General features: G+C 49.3%; 1 protein-coding gene across 10 annotated transcripts in view; it reads right to left on the minus strand.

Annotated features, from left to right (window-relative positions):
• LOC138503946 (ras association domain-containing protein 8-like) overlaps positions 1-20,750 on the minus strand; it is a 453,289-nt gene that overhangs the window by 37,246 nt on the left and 395,293 nt on the right. For 2 of the 10 annotated variants that reach the window (XM_069624067.1, XM_069624057.1), the window contains exon 1: positions 2,108-2,138. The exons of 4 other annotated variants lie outside the window; for them this stretch is intronic. In XM_069624067.1, coding sequence (XP_069480168.1) covers positions 2,108-2,123 — 16 coding nt within the window. In that variant the 5' untranslated portion in view covers positions 2,124-2,138. Of the gene's footprint in view, positions 1-1,360; positions 2,358-20,750 lie in introns of those variants that run through there. 4 more of the 10 variants (XM_069624059.1, XM_069624062.1, XM_069624068.1 and 1 more) reach the window with 4 other exon arrangements.

Raw genomic sequence — 20,750 nt, forward strand, 5'->3', positions numbered from 1 at the left:
TTAACGAGAGCGAAAGGAAATCGATTTTTGTTTAATGCATCGGATTCTGACAATTACAACTGAAAATAAACACCAGCTCCATGGGTCAATAGTTAAAGAAAACCGCAACAGTGGAATGCACGTCGCGCCCTGGGCTTTCAGCGCATTCCAGCAAAGGGGGGGGGGGGGGTAATTTGGAAACTACTCCGAGGTAAGCGTTTGTGGCAATGACGGGGCCCCGCCAGACCGCAGCCATCTGTAACCAGGGACCCGGAGTCTGGGCAAGAGAAGACGGGGAAACAAATGGGGCGATCGGAGGCATAACTGCCAGCACCCGGGGCTCTCAGCGCCGGAACTGCTCACACAGACCACACTACATGGCCGCTGTAAAGCGCTCCTCTGCCACCTGCATGGCCTTGGAGCGCTATGGGCCGTCTCAGTATGCAGTAGACCGGAGGCTGGCCGTGCATCACGAATAATTAGATGCACACATCGCTAAATGGCCTATTAGTGACACCATCGCCGTGTTGCAAAGCACAGAAGAGGAAAACACGGGATAACGTGACCTAGCGTGGCATGACAGACGCAGCCGGCACCATAAACAGGACCTAGCAACATGGTATAATCAAACAGGGCAACAGCAGCTCAAAGAGGGCAACAGCAGCTCAAACAGGGCAACAGCAGCCCACAAAAATCAGTTAATGCCGAAGGGCTCTTCAAGGTCACACTGTTCTACCCCCGCCCCCCCCCCCACCACCCACCACCACCCAACCCCGTGACAGGATCAGGCCAGGCAGTGTTTTAATACCCAGGCTCTCGGCGCTATAGCGGCACCTGTGCTGCAGGGCAGACCTACCCACAAGCCCATTCACCTCTTACAAGTTTACAAACATTTAGCACTCTGCAATTAAAATACAATACCACAAACTAAATACAGGTCGCTTCCACATAGCTGTCATGGTCACCCCATGTCTGAAGAGGGACCGCCCTCCCCCGGAGTGATCTTGCAGCATTTCTGCCGATTCCAAAAATAAGAACTTTCTTTAAAAAAAAAAAAAAAAACCCACTTGCGACCCAGTAGCGGAAGCACTTTTAGGTACCGGGGTGCGGGCAGCTAATGGGTCACCAGGGGGGGGGGGAGGCCGGGGGGCTTGGGGGGAGCACGAGGAGTGGCGACCGCCCACCTGTTGCCGACCGAGCCATCTGACAGAACACAGGTTGCTGCTGCTACATACGGCTGGTGTCCCTCCGAGTAATGCGCCCCCCAAAGGCACTAACGACCGACAGCGATAGCCCGGTGTCCGTGTCGGATTTTCCCGTCACCCCCAGCCCTGTCACTGTACAGGTAACATCGCTAAGCAGAAGGGGGCGTCGGACCCACCTGTGGCTCCGAGCAGCTCCGCGGGGCGAGCACAGGTCCCCCGGGAGTCCAGGCCCTGGCACGTCCCTCCGCGACGGGCTGGCAGTGGCAAGAAGGGCTTGGCAGCCGGGCATACACCGCACACTCACCTGCGCCGGCTGCAGCTGACGCCCGGCCTGGATCCCTCCAGCTGGCCGCGGACTAGCCACGCCCAGGGCAGGTACACAGGCGGAGCCAGTGCTGCAACCTTCCGCAAGCGCACCTCACCGCGGGAGGCCCAGCTGGCTCGCCGGCTGCGGGCTTGCGCAATCTGCCACAACTCAGTCGGTTAATGACCCTACAGTGGAGATGCGAGGTCCAAACACGGCAGTAAATTATCGAGCGTGCGTGCTTGGACATAACTGGGTAACAGTTTAGCGAAGTCATTTACAATGCTAAAATGTCAAGGACAGCAATCGCCACAGGAACAGAGACCGAACAACCCATTTGTGCTCATTCACCCGTCCTACGCCTGAACAGTATATGAAAGCAACTGCGCTTCACTCCACCATCTGACGGAAAAAGAGGGGCCGTGTCAGGGTTGTTTCGTTGCCGCACCCGTAGTCTTCTGGGGACCCTCTCTCCACTCCTGTCACACCAATTCTAGCTGCCATGCGCAACAAGGGTGGTTGTGACTGGTAACCCCATTCACACACTGCTTTGAGCACAGTACTTGTGATTTTTGGTTTTAACGCCTACACTTAAGGTTCTCTCTCTTTACAGGTGTACCTCTCAATATTTGCATCTCCTTTTAATGGGCACTCTAGTGTGCAGCGCCCGGGCGTTATTCCAAGATGCGCGCGGGTGCTCTACATGTTCTCTCTCCCGTGACTGAGGACAGGTGAGGTCGTACAGGAAAGGGTTGCATGCCAGCCCTCGAGTGTTCAATGGTGCAGCAGGAAATACACCTTGCGCCTCTCGACACCCGAGCAGCAGCGCCACCAAACTCAAGACTCCCAGTGAAAGGGGAGGCGGGCGAAACTCGCAGCACAACACCTCTGTCGCCAGGGGCCCGGGAGATTAGGCCGGTTTCGGCGTCCGTGGGGAGGTAGCTGACCCGCGGGCCGCCTTGACAACTCCAGAGGAGGCAGGTACATTCTGCTAAGCCCGGGGGAGGGGCCTGCGGGGCGGGGGCTCCACGGACACTGCCGGGCAAGAAGCAGGTGTTTACAGTGCCGTAAACTATGGTGCGTAGACTACCGTCCTCCAAGACAGGAGTGCAGGCAGGGGACAGGCCGAGCTGTGCAGCAGCTGTTTCCCCGCCCGGCCGAGCTCTCGGCCGCCTCTAATGCATATCGGAGGCCCGAGAACACCAGTATACCCACCTTCACGACCCCATAATGCTCCCAGTCAGTGCTTCTGCAAACATCAAAGCATCTATTCTCTGTATATTTCCATTCAGAGAATTCCATATGCAAAAAACATTAATTCGATGCAAAAACACGGGGGAGGGTAAGTTTTGTCACCCATTTTCTAATTGACATTTGTCGTGCAGGGAAATCAGGCCAGGGAGCCATGGCACAAGGGGGGGGCCCTGGGGAGCATGCAGTACAGGTTGCTCCATGGGGAGGTTTTGAGCGCTGCACAGGTCCCAGCGAAGGGCCTGGAACTTTTGGCGGTTATCGCTGTAATGTGTTGAACGCCCACCCGCCCTGTTAACGTTGGTTTAGGGCTGTGTGTACAGGTTATGGGGAAGTGAGTAACAGTGGAGCAGGAGGTTTCTTTTGGTGACAGGTCAGCCCGGTAGAGAAAAAGGAATATTTCTACTGTGATTTTCTTTGTTTCTGATGTGGCAGCCTCAACCTGGCTTTCATGGAAGAGTTTGAGTTTGCGGGTCTTCGGACATTGGGGAGATTGGGGATAGTGGAGCGGTAGCCGGGGACGTGGCTGGTTAAATGATGGTTGGTTGAAGCCGAAGGATTATCACGGTAAAGAGGGTAGGTAGTGCTGTGTGCACCAACAGGCTACCCTGGGGGGTACAATGAGGGGGAAGAGGTATTGAAGGAGGGGCGTGGCCTCAGGGAGAAGATGGGAGAAAGCGGGAATGAAGGTTGAGAGGAATTGAGGGGGAGGGAACAAGGGACAGGAAGTGAAGAATTTGAATTGTTTATTTATTTGGTTTGGGTGATTGTTAATTGCTCTGTTAGTCTGTAAGGCCAGGGAGCCAGGTTAGTGTGTTCTTGTAAGCCACGGCCTGTCACATTAAAGCAACCTTTTCCAGTAACGGCGAGTCTGGTTATTTTGTGCAGTCAGCCCACAAATACCATTTTGGAACGTGAAGGAGTGCAGCCCTGGCAGAAAAAGTTTTGATCTGGAAAAGCCCTCGGCTAGTTTTTGGCCCACTACCCATTCGCCTAATCGTCATTGAGGTGACATCACCCCCAGGGAGGGATGTCCGGTGAACCACAGCATTGCCAAGATGATTGGCTGTTCCACGCAACTTCCGGTTATCAGACAATAGTGGCAACTCTTCAGGCAAGCATGCTCGCATGCAATTGCCCATGGATGGGTCTTAAACCTTCCCCTGGCGTGCCTGGCTGAGTGTTGCAGGGGATTGCTGAAATTTCCATCCCTCAAAGTTTTCATTCAGCGGCAATTACTTCAGCTTGTGATCTGGCAGCATGGCTGTGTATACAAGCATGATTAGCTGCAATTCAGGGCCGTGGAAACTTCAGGCAAAACTTCCACTACTACTTCCTCCTGTGCCCCCCCCCCCTTTACAAATTCTACGTTTTGGAACACTCGGCTAAGGATTTTGGTTCTGCAATGCACAGTATTGTCTCTTCTTTAATCGATGTGTTCGAGCTTAAGATCTGGACACTGGTATATCCTTGCTATTTAAGGGTTAATTTAGGGAGTGAGATGAAAGGGCAAAGCCTGAAACACTTACCAGTAATATTCAATACACAGGCCTCTAATCCTCCCCCAATCTGGTGTCAGCCACCATAATTGTACACATCTTAATCTAAGGCAGTAGTCTTCAAACGGAGGGGGAGGGGGGGGGCAGGGACTGGCTCCCATAGGGGGCTTGAAGGATGTCTGGGGGTGGGCAAACTTTTTAAAAATGATTAAGATGACTGCTTTTAATAGAAAATATAAACAGTAGATCATTTGCCAATGATAAAAGGGACTGTCCAGTCAAGGGTGTATACAAATATCTACTTTTATTATCACAACAGACAGTTCTAGCACACTACAAAATATAACCCACCCTGTACAGGAAAGCAGAGGACAGTTTCAAAGAAGGAAAATGGATGCCGACAGAAGGGTAGTTGGTAAAGTAATTAATCACAGTAGTTCTAGGGTACTTGGTTTCAACACAAAGGGAGCAATGGGTCGTAAAATGTCACTATGGGCCTTTTGCGAGAAGGACAGGGGGACGGAACCACAATCTACCTTGTGCTGTTAGAAGTTCTTGGTGCTCGACGGTGACAAATCGGTTTCAAGGTGCTTTGCAACTTCTGCAACAGAGTTATAGATGGAGGACAGCTGCAAGTATCAGACGGCAGGCAATTTGGCAAGCGAGGCTGGGCGGACGGAGGCAGACTGGCGTACACAGCGGCTCAGGGTTCCTTGTCTCAGTACCGATCAGTGGGTCTGAAGCCCTGTTCAAGGCGCCTCGGACGGCTTTGTAGACTGCAGCCTAACAACCATCAGTGTTGTAGTCGTTGCAGCTTGAGGGGCTCACAAATGTACTTCAAGGGTGGACACTGGTATGCATATAGGCTGTGTCCACCCAGTGTCTACAGGTCTAGGTGTATGTCATGCGGTGAGCATAGGAAAATGTGTGCAGATTAGTCCCACCCATTTTCTAGAGGTTGAACTACCATCCTTCATTTTCATATATAATTTCAAACAAGCCCGTGTGAGCGCACACCCACCATGCAGATGGTCTAACTCCTTACAATGCCCATGACCTCAACAAGCCTCCTCACTCAGCACCAGATGCCCTCCATAACCCCCTATCTGCAGTCACTCTCTGCGCCTCCCAATACGGCTGCCTCTGGATTTTGCCTGTGGCTTGCGTGCATGCTCCAATGTGGACGGGCGGCCTTAGATTATAGCCTATATAGACACAATCTCAATAAACAGGAAAGGTTTTAGCGGGTTATTAAAAAACACTAGTTATGGGTTGAACAGTCTATTCCTGTGCCTGTATCCTAAATAAATGCCCATATAGAAATGCTTTAGAGAAGAACGGCCAGTCATGACATTCAACCCTAGGTCATTAAAATATTAAAAGATTGCGCCAGATTTTATATAAAAGCACCAATAGAATGGTGGAGAGAAATCCTAATTCGTTAAATGAATACACACACGTCAATTAAGACAGATTTTATATGCTTTTTATTACTTTCAGTATATCAAATCATACAGTGTGTGATTTATACAAAATATATTTGGTAATTAAATCAATTACCTTACTATAGCATGCATATGTATTTCTCGATAGAGTGAATGAGTGCGTAAAAAAAAGATACTATACTTTGTTGTCAAACACAAATTATATGTGTTTCAACATTAAACTACCGGTAAGTATTTTTCCATCCAATTGAAATGTCGTTTCTGTAAAATGTGTTCCCATTTTGCCAACCTAGACCGCGCATAATTGATATGAGTGCCCAAGAAGCTACTAAAAGTAAGAATTGCAATACACTAGACAATATTCTCAAGAAACATCAGGGCAGGGTTAAATTTAGGCAGCCTCGAATTGTTTAGAGACTGTAGGGAGGATCGTCTATACGTTTCAGCCCAAGTATGAGAACACACACTGCCACGTTCCCAGGACAGCACTGCGGCCACAGCACTCACGAGTATGAGTTGGGCGATCAATAGTGAAAGTGATAAACAGGATACACCCACTCCTCGCTCTTCCAATTCTAGTATGGATGAGATCCATTCCACTGCTCAAAAGCAACCTTTTTCATGACATCTGTTCAGATGCAGAGGAGGCAACAGAGAAGATCTAACCAAGCATGTAAGATTTAAAAAAACAGTTCAAACAGATGTGCCAACCAGACTCAGAGGTAGTAGAGGAGGAAGTCGAAGAGATATCCAGAAGAACGAGACCAGATCACAGAAACCAGCAAAAGCTGGACAACGGGAGAAGCCCAGAACGCAGTGCTCAATCTCGCTAACAGGCCCCTATAGGATACCAAACAGGGACTTTCTTTTGCCCCATGCAGACTCAATCATTATTGTTGACATACAGATTGAGTTTCCTAATAAATTGATGGTAGCAAACTCTGGAAGCAAAGCGAAGCAGTAATTGCAGCATTGCCTAGCAAACCAACTCTCAAAGATATCAAGGACCCTCAACTGTTAATGTCCTAGAAGAGGGCGTGGACATTCCTAGTCAATGCATAATATAGGCACAGACTATAACGCATGAAACTGTAATGTGTTCGGATCTCAAAGCCAAATCTTAAATCCACACTAAGCCTTGTACAGGAGAACCAAATAGACACTTTCTATAAGACAGTAATCACAGCTATGTATAGAATCGTGGCTGTAGCTAGGACAGAGCAAAGTAGACTGAACACGAATCTGCACATACAAATACCAGGCACGCGTCGTCAAAGGACAGGAATATTATTCAAGACGCGGAAAAAGAAGGCACTATTGTTGTTCTAAACAGAGAAGCTATTAAAGTGGGAGAAGCGCACCCAAGCACCAGGTTACCGCATAAAACAGAGATTATCCTGCGGGAAAAAAATGTTGGATAACTTTAAAACAAAGTACATCCACAATTGATACTTTGTACGACTCCTGATTGACGAAGATTGGTCTTTTTTGAGGAATGAACATCCCACAATTCCTACAATATACGTCTTACCTAAAATACATAAGCAATATAAGATACTACTGGAAGTCAGAATAATTATAGGCACGATAGGTTGGACAACCGAGATTGCTTCCAAGTACATTGAGCAATTTTTGCAATCTGGACGCTTCCCCGGAAACTGCAACATGTCAATTGAAAGGATGAATACTGACTGGCACTGTAATGTTGAAACAAATGTACTTTGTGTTTCATAACAAAGTATAGTGTGCTACTTTACACAAATTAACTCAGTCAAGAAACGTACAGACAAGGCTACAAAGGGCAGCATTGGGACCATTGCCAGTCAGTGGTTTGCCAAAACGACACACGAGGGGTTCATGTTGGTCTATGATTGTTTGCCACCTTTCAGAGGCTGTGATTAGTAATTGCAGACATGTTTACTTCGTGTTTCTTACTGTGTCCATTCTAACAACCAAATTGCCTTAATTCATCAACCTGTGCATGGCTGTGCACTATTGAATTTCGCTAAACACCCTTAGCTTTGGCGGTTATATTCGAGCTCGCGACTGGAGGCAAAGCAATGGGGTTCAGAAGGATGGGGTTACAAGTAGGGGCTGCGCCACCGCCGGGGAGCTTGCAAAGTCCCACCTTTGACCCAACACCTCTCAACGGCTCCAAAGCAAGAATATCCAAGCGTGTGTGCTGAGCCCCTACCTTCCCAAATAAAATACGGTTTGCCCCCAGCCCCGCAATACCATCACTGTTGAAAAGGTGTGTCAAAGGCTCCTCGCTCTAGCTGACAGTTGGGATCTGTCAGCGCCGTTTTGGGCTATCGGGGCGAGCTTCTTTCCTGCAATGTCTGGGCTTGAAAGTTGCTTCTTGCCAGAGTAGATTTAGTTTCACGGAGCTAGGCATTGGCTGTCCTACCTTTATAAAGAGTCTCGCAACTCTTCCAGGCCCCCTTTGGAGCAGTCCCACAGTTCGACTACCACAGCTCTAACGGGTATAGAAGAGGGGCCCTAATTGGCGACAAACACCTAGTGTACAGAGGTCTCTCGGTGTGGCCATGTATCTGTAGAACAGTGAACGCACGGTAAGAACGACGGCCCTTCCAGTCTGAACACCAGCAGCAGCGAGGAGGTCCCGCTGGTGACCATGAAGTGATCATATAAAGGCAAGCGTGTCAATGGCTATAGAAATATACATGCATTTTAACATTACAGAAAGAATATACAAAAAGGCAAGAACGGTGCCTCGCTACATACAGAGGAGTGATATATGAGGTATTCCAATTTCCGACACGCACCTGTCCAAACTAAAAGGTGCACGCATGTATGGACTGCTCAATGTAAACACAAGGCCTCCTGCGTCACTGCGTACGACACAGTAAACATGAGTTATGAGTGTGCCCAAGCAAGACGCGTGCACTGGGGACATACTGATGGCATGAGTGTACCTGCAACTACACTCCTCCCCTCCCGGCACAGAGATGTATTCAAGGACTTGGCCCCTTTTCCCGCCCGCCTGGCCCGTGCTCCCCAAAGTACAGTGCGCGCCTGTGGGCCCGGGGCATGAAGCAACACCGCACCAGCAAAACACGGAAAAGAAAAAAAAAAACACACAGTTCCAAGAGCGATGAAAAGAATGGCAGGAATGCAGGCAGGTGAAGTGTCAGCGCCCATCCCAGCTAAAGAGGCGCGCATACCGGAACCGTGCGCCAGGGCCTGGCGGAGGCCCGCACCCAGGCAGGCGGGCGAGGGGAACCTCGGCCTGTGCAGTGTAGTGTTCTCCGCGGAACAAAATGGCGACGCTCCGCTGCCATTCACACCGCCGCCCCAAACTCTAAAAACAGCAAATTGCCCAGCTCAGCTGTACCCCGACTGCGGGGCGAGTGGTCCCGTTTCAATAATTTCAGCTGCGGCATCGGCACATAACTATCCATACAGCCCGTCCATCGATCAAGGTCGAGACCACCCGCCCCCTGCGAATGTTTAGGGAGCGCACAGGACTCCGTGTGCCAGGCGCCTCGGGGAGGGTGTGGATCTGTGCCAGGCTCACTCTAAGCACAGTGCGTGCCCTCGGGTGGTTGTGAAATGTTTCTCATACTTTCGACCACAGTCACAGTATCATCCAGGGGACAGCGGACAAAAACAAACCAGTCCAAAGTGCAACACTTACCAACTCTCAGCACCGGGAAATCCACGGCGGGGAGGGTGGAGTAAAACATCGCCCCCCGTCTGCTGACGCGAGGCATGGGGCCGGTGACACGGGGCAACGAGAGGTGCCTGCGGTGTGCGTGCCACGGGGTATTCGATGAGCACAGGGGGATAGGGGGGGGGTGAGTACTGCTGGTCACGATGCTTATCGGTGTCCACTGCCAAAGGGGCTACAGTGCAGGCCTGCACGGAGAGAGGGGTCTGAATGAATGAATCACAGGCCGCTCTGCTCAGCTCTACAATGAGTGGGGCACGCCCCGTGCAGCCCCTCCCGAGATAACGGCCGGGTCAAAGCCGGGATCAGCCCCCCCATTGTCATGCAATCAGCAGACCCCACCCACCAGCACCGAGGCCCACCTGTTTAGAAAGAGTAGAGGGCGGGGAAGCGTGCCACGAACCCACACCCCTCTTTGAGGCCCCAAGGAAGTGGCACCTACCCGCTTTCTAATGTCTAGATGAGATTAGCCAGGAGTCCCAGGACTGGAGTTAGGTCATCCCAACCGAAAACCCACCTCAACACTACCGGCAAAGCGACTGACAGGACACATTTCACACAATGCCGCCACCAGAGTAAACCGCTTCTATGACGTTCGCCAGACCCAGGACACAAATGCAGGTATACTGGACGTGGGGTCACGTGTCTTGCGTGGGCGTACGGCCGATTTCTGCATTGCCTGGAATGCGCGTGCTATGTTGCACGCCGTTTACCGTTCTCTGATGTTTCACAGCTTTAAGACGATGATTTAATGCACACCATATTCATATCACTAGAAGCGCCTGGGTGTTCTGCACAGAAACCTGCACATATGTTGCATGTGCCTCCATTACTACAATGGGTTGGTGGGGTAGGAGGGTCTTGCCTAATGCACCCCCTCACATGTTACACTTTCCGTGACGGTGTACGTTTCTAATTTACCCATGCCTTTTCCGTGGACGTGGACATCAACGCCTCACCACTGGTACCGTTTCTGTCGTAAATTTCAATTGCCCAAAGCTTGCAACACACGTTTTGAAATCACTTGGCACCATGGCTGGTTTACAGACCCAGCAACTGAAAATGACAAGACCAGTAATGTCATACTCGGTTGATATCATAATCACACGACCTTGTGCGCACATTTAAAATGCACTCAACTTCCCACAATGACACAGAATACATTTAACAATCACTTCTGACGCCCTGGCCTTAGGCTTGGGCTCCTCTAGCTGAGCATGGGAACAGAGTCTGGGGTGCATATTCCTTGCCCGCCTCCACTCCAAACCAACTATCATGCCGACCCCCCCAATGGGCCATTCAAGTAGCGCCCCCCCAGGCACCCTCCTCTACAAAAAACGGGCCTCGGCCTGGATGCTTGCCCAGTAGCTACTCAAGAGGACCACATCACAACGCCCGACGGGCATCAAGCTGCACCATGCTAGGCCAGCGAAATCCACCCTTCCCGTGCATTCTGGTACTTGCAGTTCTGCACCTTTCTTTAAGAGAGACGGGTTAAAAGCGCCAGAAGGAACACCGATCTGAGGCCACGTTACAGCAGCTTTTCACCAGTGCAAGTGAAGATTTGAACTGTATTAGCATTAGGGCAAAGATTGGCCTTTGCACCATGGCAAGTGCAATTTTGCATGGCATATGCATGCAAAATTGCACTTGCCGTGTTGAAAAGGTTTTCTAATACGGCCCCAATGTTTTTTTGCACTAGGGCAAACTTAGCCCTGTGTTAATACCGTGCAGAATTGCACTTGAACCGGTGCAAAGTTTCTGCAATCTGGCCCCTGGCTGTGATATTTGCTCTGGGCATGGGTCACCCATGAGATCCTGCCCGACCTTGCACCCATATTTGCACTGGGTGACCATCACAGGCCCTCACTCACTCACCTGCCTATGAACCGTAGTCATCCTGTTAGCCAAGGCCCAGGGTCTCCAGGCCTCTGCATACTGGAGGACCATGTAGACTACTCGGCATTAATAGTTCGAGTAATCACATGCCGTCTGTGTGGACCTGACTTTCGGGGGATGTACATGGAGACCCCCTGCCATTTTAAGTGACACCCTTTGAAAATGTTGAGGTTTTGGGGGAAAATTTAAAATGGCTTGCGCTGTACAGGAATACATGCAAATACTGGAAGGCCATTACAGATAAATGTACCACACACACACACACATAAAAACGTGGATTGTCCCTATAAAATGTGTCCAGCGGGCAAGCCTAGGCCCAGAGCCTCGCCCTTGGCGGGGGAGCCACTGCTGGGAAAGGGGCCAGGGGCCCCCATTTGCGCAGGGTGCTTGATCCGAGGAATGCGCCCGGGACACGCATTCCTGGCTCGGCAGGTAGGAACGATGGCTCTGGGCTGTGCAGCCCGTGGATGATTTACTAGGAAAAAATGTGAACAAAGCGCCCCTTTGATTTATTTCCGCATCCCATCAAACTGTATACCTGGTGTCAAGGAACATCTCGGCTATGCAGGCCCGGGTATTAACTGCTGCTCCGCACCCCGCCCAAGAGCAACATGTGCAGGAAAACACCGCTTTAAACAGATGGTCAAAAGTGAAAAGGTATGGGGGCAGGGGATAAAAAGAATACATATGTACAGAGATGCCAGCTCCCACCCCCTCCCCCAAGTCCCCAAAGAATGGGAGGGGGCACAGTGTGGATGTGACGCAATGGCTACTGCTCTGCAGGAGCACAGGGCTGAGTGGTGCCTAAAATGCCTACCCAGCTCCACGCTACTACTAAGCTCTTCACAATTAACAGCGCTGCGATGCCCAAGGGCTGCCTGTGCGCTATACAAATGTAAAAAATAAATAAATAAAACCAGCAGTGATCCAATCATAAAGGTGAAACAGGCACAGCCCGACAGGTACGCCTACTCTGCCTCATTGGTGATGTGGGCCGAGGCTAGGCTACATCTTCAGGTGGTGTTGAAGTGGGAAAAGTGAACAAAAGGCTCCCACCAATCCCCTCTCAACCCTGGCCTAGAGGATCACGGCCCAGACACCCACCACGAGAGGAGTTTGCCCATCTACCAGACGACCAAATACCCTGGTACAGGAACATACGGATGTGCCCACTCACGTGCCCACCCGCCTGCCCACCAGCCTGCCCTGCACATGCCGACACCTGCGGCATGGATGGACTCGACTGAACCATCCAGCACCAAATCAACACATCGTTAGAGATGCCATGACGACCTAGCCAACGGTCAGCACACCCGTGCAAACATACACACCGGACACTCCCACACCAATCCACACGAAGAACATACTCAGTGCTATGACGTAGGCGACCGACACACCCATGGACGTGCATCTTTATTATTTTCCACATAGGCTTTTCAAAATGCAGAAACGCAAGACGCACAATGAACTCATCTAAAAAGGCTTGCTCACGCTTCTTCTAAATCCATGTATCATAATGAGAAATATAACGAAGACACGATACTGGGGATAGAGCAATATGATACCATAACCTGCAGCGCCCTGCATTAAATGGTTCCTCCTATGCACCAGGCCCAAGTAGGCCGCAAGCAAAAGCTTCCATGAACATTGAATGAGCAAGAGTTCGGTTGCTGACCCTGCAGAATGAGCCCAGCGAAAGCAGACAGTCAAGGGCACAACGTTGCAAACTCTCATACCGCAAGCCGACGCCAAGGTCACACCTGCAAGATAAGCCAGGCACACAGTGAGAAATGCAATATTAATTGTGCAGAATTCTGCCTCAACCACGGTCCCACCTCACGTGACCAAGCCGAACCTGATAGGGTGCCAAGCCCAGGAGGAAGAAGGCGCCTGGATCCCCCGTCTCAAGACACAGGCAGATACAATTAAGTGACTCAATGGACATCTGCAGCGGTGGGAGTAGTCGGCCTTCCTGCTTATGAATAAATCCTCACATTGTCTGCACATACCCATAGTGAAACATTGTTGCAAATGGCAGGTGCACCGCGAGCTGGGAACAGCGATGGTCCCAGACTGGGGGGCTCGCAGGTGGACCAATCAGAACATGGGGCCCTTATCACTGACGCCATTAACATTGAACAATCCTCAGGGGTCTTCATGTAACAATTTTTTATGTATCAAACTGAAGGGACAACCCAAGTATACCACCTGACTGACCCTTAACCAATAACAACGTTCTCTATACGTATGCTATACTAACCCTACCACTCGGGGAACCAATCCAGAGTGGCGATAGGTTTTTTGCTAACTTTCTCAGGTGACGCAAGTAGCGCGTCATACTAAGGTAAAAAGGGCCTGCGAGCCCCACGATGGAGAGAGTGTCAGGACGGACGCGTACGATCCTTGACCCATCCCTGCCGTTTTGTTTAATAAACAGCAGAATCACCTTGCTTCTTGCGTGTGTCTCATACTCTATCTCTTTTGGGATATACGGGAGGAGTTGGGGCCTCCCTGCCCGGAGGTCCGCGGACGGCCCAGCCGACCCCAGGAGAATTTCCCCCCGACAGTGTGTGAGTCGATACAAGTGCAAAACAAACAATAGCACAAAAATAAACTAATGCCAAATCAAGGTTTTATAAAAACCTGAATCAATTCTAAGAAGGATGAGTGCAAAGAGGGCACTTGGGTGAACGGGAGGGGTGCATGCAAATAATTTGAGCAGCAAATCTCAGAAATATTTGAAAGGGTCTTGAAAGGGCAAAGAGTATGGGATCTTAGAAATCACTAGGGCCCTTTAAGGCAGGCCAGGGGGACACGACCTGTGCAAATTCCTTTATTACTGGTTTTGGGTGCTCGACAGCGGCGATCTTCTCTGCAGTCGAGTCAGTGTCGAGGCGGTCAAGCAGCAGCCTGCCAGTGGTAAATTAGCATTGAGCCGGCTTCGAGACTAGGCTCCCTGTACATCGAGTCAGTGCTCAAGGTGGTTCAAATCGAGGAGTCCAGCAGTTCGAGTTGATGGTCTAATCCAGGCAAAACAAGGTGCCTGCTCTGTTGAGTCTGTGTTCAACATGGCGAGTCAATAGCTTCTTGTGGGTCGATTTGGCTTTCGAGTTGGGTCAAAACGATACTTCTACTGGGTTGAGTCTGCACTCAAGATGGGGCGAGTCAGGTGCTTCATAGTGATGAGCAGGAGTTTGCGTCGTTCCAGCGATGTACTTCACTGGGACACATCAGTGGCGAGATAGCTCAAAGAAGCAGCTACGTGGTTGGAAGTTTGTATAGTGCCAAAAGCACAACGCAGGTCCTATAGCAGCTCAAAATAAGTAGAGTGTAGTTGAGCCTGCTCGGAAATGTCTCGAGGCAGTAAACAAGGTTCTGAGACTCTTCTAAGCTAAGGTCTCCAGGAACAAGGTGAGTTCTTTGTCCCACACTTAAGGAAGACTGCCTGGAACCTGCAGGGGTCCTTCTCCTCCATTGAGCAAAATCCTGGCTCCAGCGCACACCTGTTGGGAATGCGCGTATGATATGATAGGTTATTCATAACGCGCTTAATACCCAAAGGTTTCCAAGCACGGACCTGTGAGTCTAACCTGTGTTGCTCCGTGTCATCTTGCTTCCAAGGCGAGCATGTTGCCTCCGAGTTATCCTCCCAAGACTTGAGACCTTTGCAGGACTGGTGTTCTGGGGTGGCCAGAAAACTGTCCCAGCAAAGGAGTGCACTACGTGTTTGGCATGAAACATTATGAAAGGGAGAGGTGGGGTTCTGATTAGCAGACCATCCTCTCGGAAAAGAAATTACCTGCACGATTGTATTAATAAAATGAAATAAAGCGTAGGCTTCGACACCCTTGCAGGTGGTATTCGAGATAGTGGACAAAACCATCCATTCACGGAATCCCACCCTGCTTTGTCATCCTGCGCATGTCACTAGCTTAAGATGGAACTTGTATGGTTCATGTGAAAACAGGCAACTGACTGTGCTGAACCGTTAGGTGCTCTGGCGACCCCCCACTCCCATCACCACCAGTGCTCTCGTCCTGGGCACCCCGACAGTTTGACCTGATCCACCAGAAGGCCACGATTTTGATCTGGCAAACATGAACATAGCCCTCTGCTTTGGGCACAAAAATAAGAAACCGTTGGAACAAAACGCATCGCATTAAATGTAAAATTCTTCAACATAGTAGGAAAATGTCTCCTTTTTCCTCACAGGCCAGATCGGCCACTGGCTTGGAAAATGCCGTGCAGTGACGGCCACTGGAGACCCCCCGTGTGCACTGGAGAAGGTACCCGAGGGTGCCTCAAAGGTACGCGTTCACTAAGCGTCTAGAGCTGTATGTGGCGTTTGCGACGGACACACTAGACTACTGTGCACTGAGAGAATGGCAGGAAAATCAAGTGAAACTCAATGCCCCGCCCTCCACTCAATCGCCGAAACCCAACCTCAAAGCAGTGTAGTCACATATGCTCCCTCACACCTGCCTACTAAGGGGTACCCCACACTCCGCTGCTAATTTGCCCAATGAGGTGCTAATGGAGCGCATCATTGTCTTGTTCATTTGCATTGTGAACCCCTCTATGCCCGCCCTCCCCCAAGCATTAGCCATTGTCTGGAATCCGGGAGGTAAAGAAGAGCAGCTACGGGGAGGCCACTGTGTGCAGAAGAAGCCCTTCCCGGCACAGCGGGGAAGGGGAGGAAGCCAGAGACAAGGTCAGGAGCAGAGGGAACTGAGCGCTCGCGGAGAGTAACACACGGGCTAAAGGCCTCTTGGGAGTTACGCATGGCCCCACTGCGCACGCGCTGCACATGGGCAGTAGCGCCGGCCATCACGCTCGCTTCACCGAGGGGTGGCCTCTCTGGTTTCCTACGCGGTTTTGCGCACGTCCCGTCCGTCAAAATAATACCCTGGCTGTGAATGCATCCTCTCCCGGCTGTCACATCAAATTGGCTTCACTAAAAAAGTGGACAACAGTCGTAAATGGCACTTTTTTTTCTCTATTGTGTGAGAGACTAAAGTACTTAAAGGTGCATTTTTGGGTACAACGTTTTGCAAAGTATACATTTGAAAGAATACCTTTTCTGTAATACAGGTCAAATGACTGGCTGAGCTGAGAAGTAACTCATGAAACTGACTTTACATTGTAGGCCCAGCAATTCGGGCACTGCCTAGTCCACCCCGAGCCTGCCCCTGAGCCCCACGCGCTGCGTTCTCGGATCATGCCCCCCCCTCCTACATGTGGCCTATGGACTCGGGCACCGGTGCACCCCTGCACCATTTCTTTTGCAGATATGACAAGCACCCACGTCAACACTCCCTCTTTCTGCCCTCGGGACTTGTTCTAAGACGTGAGGGGGGAGGAAGTCCGCAAGTCTATTTTGCCGGAAGCTAAATATAAACGCTGCTCTTCATAGAAATTACTGTAAAATGCCACTAAAATCCCCTGCGGGTCATCTAATTGTTTTCAATGTTTTAGTAAGGTCTTAACCAGTGCAAACTTGCAAAGGAAAAGTCTGCACCCAACAATAGCAGTCCCGGCTCCGTGCCGCGGTGGCGGCTTGGGAGGCACGGTGGCAGGCCAAAAAAGTGAGGTGCACCAGTAAGAGGAGGGTCATTCTGGCGCCGCTCGGCAGAGGGCGTCATTCTCAGGCGCTGGAAGTAGAAAATGAAGGGGTCTTGGGCGGGGTAAACAGAAAGGGAGTGAGAGGTGGTTCTCTCTCTTTTGCACAGGTCCGAGACCCTGCGGAGCAGCAGAGGGAGCAGTGTTTTTAATTTCCCACCCTGTATTTGGTGGCTGAGAGGGTTTTGATTCCGAAGGGGTTGCAGGGCGTTATGTCGGGACACACTGCATTGAACTGAGGTATGGGCTCAGTAATTGGGGTCACTTTAAGGGAGATTTCTAGCTGTTTTATGCCATGGTCCAAGTTCGTCACGGAATGGTGAGGTGTCATGCCTGGCGCTCATCGAGTGGTCCTCACCGGTATGCACAAAGGGGAATGGGACTGGGTGACTGTTTGGTTTACAGGGCTCACCTATTTCCCCCATGTCCATTTGTGGAGCGCGGGGGTGGGGGGGGTGATGGCTACGGTCACTCTGCTACGTTCAACTGTGTAATGAATGATGTAACAGGCTATATGATGTCGTGCATTTACAGTTATCTTTGCATTTGCTGATGTAATGAATGCGGCCCAAGGCCTCCCAAAAGAATATATGTGTCTGGTGTCACTCACTGGCCCTGCCACCCGCACCGCCCAAGCCCATTTTGTACTCTCCTGGTCAATGCAAATACATACCGTTAGAGGTTTCCTGCCTACAAATGAAAGAATGAAATCATTTTGAGGGTGCATTGAATTGTAATAACACAAACCAGTCTCAGAACTGCTCTCAGGACAGCAACAGGTAGCACAGTGGCGGAGACCTGGTGCTTGCTGCAGCTAAGGCAAGTGCATTGTTTTTCAGTTCTTTGCCGAAGGAGCCCTGGGTCACACCCTGACAAAGATCTAGAGGTCGGCTATTCCAGAAAGTGGGGCTGTAGACTCCAAATCTTTTGCCATAATTCCAAGATCTAACTGCGGGGTTGTTGGGTGAGTGGGTGATGAGGGGTTCTGCTCTGGCAAAGCACGAGAGATTTCTTAACTGTACTCGCACAGCAGCTAGGGCAGGACTTGTACATCAAACTGCCAATCTTGCACTGTGTCCCCCTTCCTATTCAGCATCCAATGAAGAGATCTTACAAGTCCCGAAACGGGATCACAATTGTGTTATTGGCATTTGCGTGGTCTCAAGGTGCTCTGGAAGTTCTGAAAGAGTGGAAGGGGATTGGTTAGACAGGAACAGAGGGAAATGCAAGATTGCTGAGCTTGTGCCGATGTGTTCAGACGGGAAGTGCTGTGTGCTCTGCAGGCATGCACACTTCTATGTGATAAAGAATATGCCCGGCAAAGGGACCTCATGGGCCCACAGTTCTATGGCGCATTGACTTGGGCCCGTGGTTTGTAAGTTAGTTGAACAGTTTTCTCTGGTAACGGGGATATTGCAAAGCAATGTGAAGTATGCGCGGAGGCGAGGTGAATAATTAAACAAAAGCTTTATTTATAGTCTTCTATCGTTCCGGCGCACCGCACTGCGTCCGCCTCCTTCCACCACTCACTCATTCTACCAACCGTCCCAGAACCAACCAGACTTCTAACCCAAACATTCCAAGGCGGTCGCAGCGTGGAGGGTCAAGGTTCAATTACAGAACACTACACCACCCCCCCTTTCACTATTATATCACAACATTGTAAAGTAAAAGTAAGTAGAATACACAGAATAGAAAAATCTTAAAACATATATAAGTAACACATGTTAATCCAGGAAGAGACTATAGACTATACATACATTTAACTTCACATGACATAATCTCTGGACCAATATGGTAATCTCCTTTCTCTTGAACTGCGCAGAAAGTTACGTCCAGAAACATCATTACTTTGTTGCAGGTTTACTTCCTCATCTTGTCTGGCTAAATCCCCATTTACATTCTCCATCCCATTGACATTCTCCATTCCATATTGAATATAATCATCTTCAAACAAATCAGTCGCTCTTCTCTCCTTACCAAATTGCCTAACTCCTTCACGTTTACCTTCCCACCTCCATTTACTGACCCTATCCAAATTCCATACCGCTCCACCAGTAACTCTAACTGCTCTCCTGAACACTTGTATAACCTTAACCGGACTGTTGTATTTAGAGTCAGCCTTACTCACATTTTGACCAATCTTAATCCGCACATTATCCCCTGGCAAGATTCTCAATTTGGGCTCTCCAGTAGACACACTATTCTTAATCTGATGTTTAACCAAACTTTTTCTTTCATCATGTGCAACTCTCCTACTATTAACCCATTCTGGATTAAGCCATGTATTGGGAGCTCTTCCCCTCATTAATTCAAAAGGAGAAATATTAATTCCTCTCTTAGCCGACATCCTACTACACCAAACCCTCTCCTTGAGAACCTCATTCACAGACAAATTATTACTTAAGGTCAGCTCCAAAGCTTCTACTATTACACGGTTATACCTCTCCACTAATCCATTAGTTTGAGGATGATATAAAGCTGAAAACCTCCACTCAATTCCCGATCTCTTGGCAAACTCTCATCTCTTTACTTTTGAATTGAACTACATTGTCGCTCATTATTTTGGGAAATCCTTCCCTTCTGCAAATCTGCATTATGAATTTCATAATCTCATGACTATCAATTCTACTCACTGCTTTTACTTCAAGCCACCCTGAATAGTAATCAACCAAAACTATTAAACATTTCTTCTCTCCAATCAACTTTACATATGGCCCAACAATATCAATTCCTACCATTTCCCATGGTGCTTCACCTTTACAAATGTTGATAGGCTTTGACTTGACAATTCTGCAACTCTTTGTCACTGTTCTGACATGGCCAGCAATTTCTAACCACTCTCTCCATCATCAGATCCATACCTGGCCACCAGTATTTCAATCTCACATTGTTCTTCGTGCACGTAATGCCAGGATGACCCTGGTGTGCTTTTTCAATAAGTTCACCATATAACTTACGTGGGGGAATCAAATTGTCCCCCCTCACTAAAAACCCATCCTCTATTGACAATTCATCCCTTACCTCCCAGAATCTCAAACATGCTTCGCTAACTGCCTTCTTTTCAGGCCAACCAGATTTTGTGTATTCACTGATTTGTAATAGTTCATCATCTTTGCCCAACTCCTCAATCCAAGTATCCTTGGAGGTAACCTCAAACACAACAGCTACCATCTCATCATCCACCTCCAGAGCTGTCTGCCTACTTCCCAATGATAACCTCGATAGAAAATCAGCAACAACATTCCTTTTTCCAGGCACATATTTCACTAAAAAATTATAATCTTGCAGTTTAAGACTAAATCTTGCTAATCTCGGCGAGGCTTTGCACATTCCTTTGACCGTAAGGACTTCAATCAATGGTTTATGGTCCATCTGAATCACAAATTTTGTTCCTCACAAATATTTCCTGAAATAATTCACCGCCCAAGAACAAGCCAGTAATTCTTTTTCAATCACTGAGTATCTACTCTCTGCATCTGAAATGGCTCTTGAGGCATGACTGATTCTCTCATTAACATCCTCATCTATCTGCGATAAAACTGCCCCCAAACCATTCCCACTGGCAACCACTGTAATGTCAGTCATCCTACCAAACTCAAACCCTCCTAACTCCAAAGAGTTACAGATTTGTTTTTATGTAACCTACAGCCTTATCACAATCATCACTCCATACAAACTTAGCATCCTTTTTCAACAATTTTCTCAAAGGTTCTGTGACACTCGGAAAGTTCTTAACAAACCTGTTATAATACTCACATAACCCCAAAAATGATCTCAACTCATCTTTGTTCTTAGGATTAGGTGACTCCTTAATTGCTTCCATGGCATCTTTTAGGTTTGTACCATTTGCCATTT

The sequence above is a fragment of the Ambystoma mexicanum genome, chromosome 11, assembly GCF_040938575.1.
Source record: "Ambystoma mexicanum isolate Mex_15411 chromosome 11, UKY_AmexF1_1, whole genome shotgun sequence".
In the NCBI taxonomy this organism is placed as follows: domain Eukaryota; kingdom Metazoa; phylum Chordata; class Amphibia; order Caudata; family Ambystomatidae; genus Ambystoma; species Ambystoma mexicanum.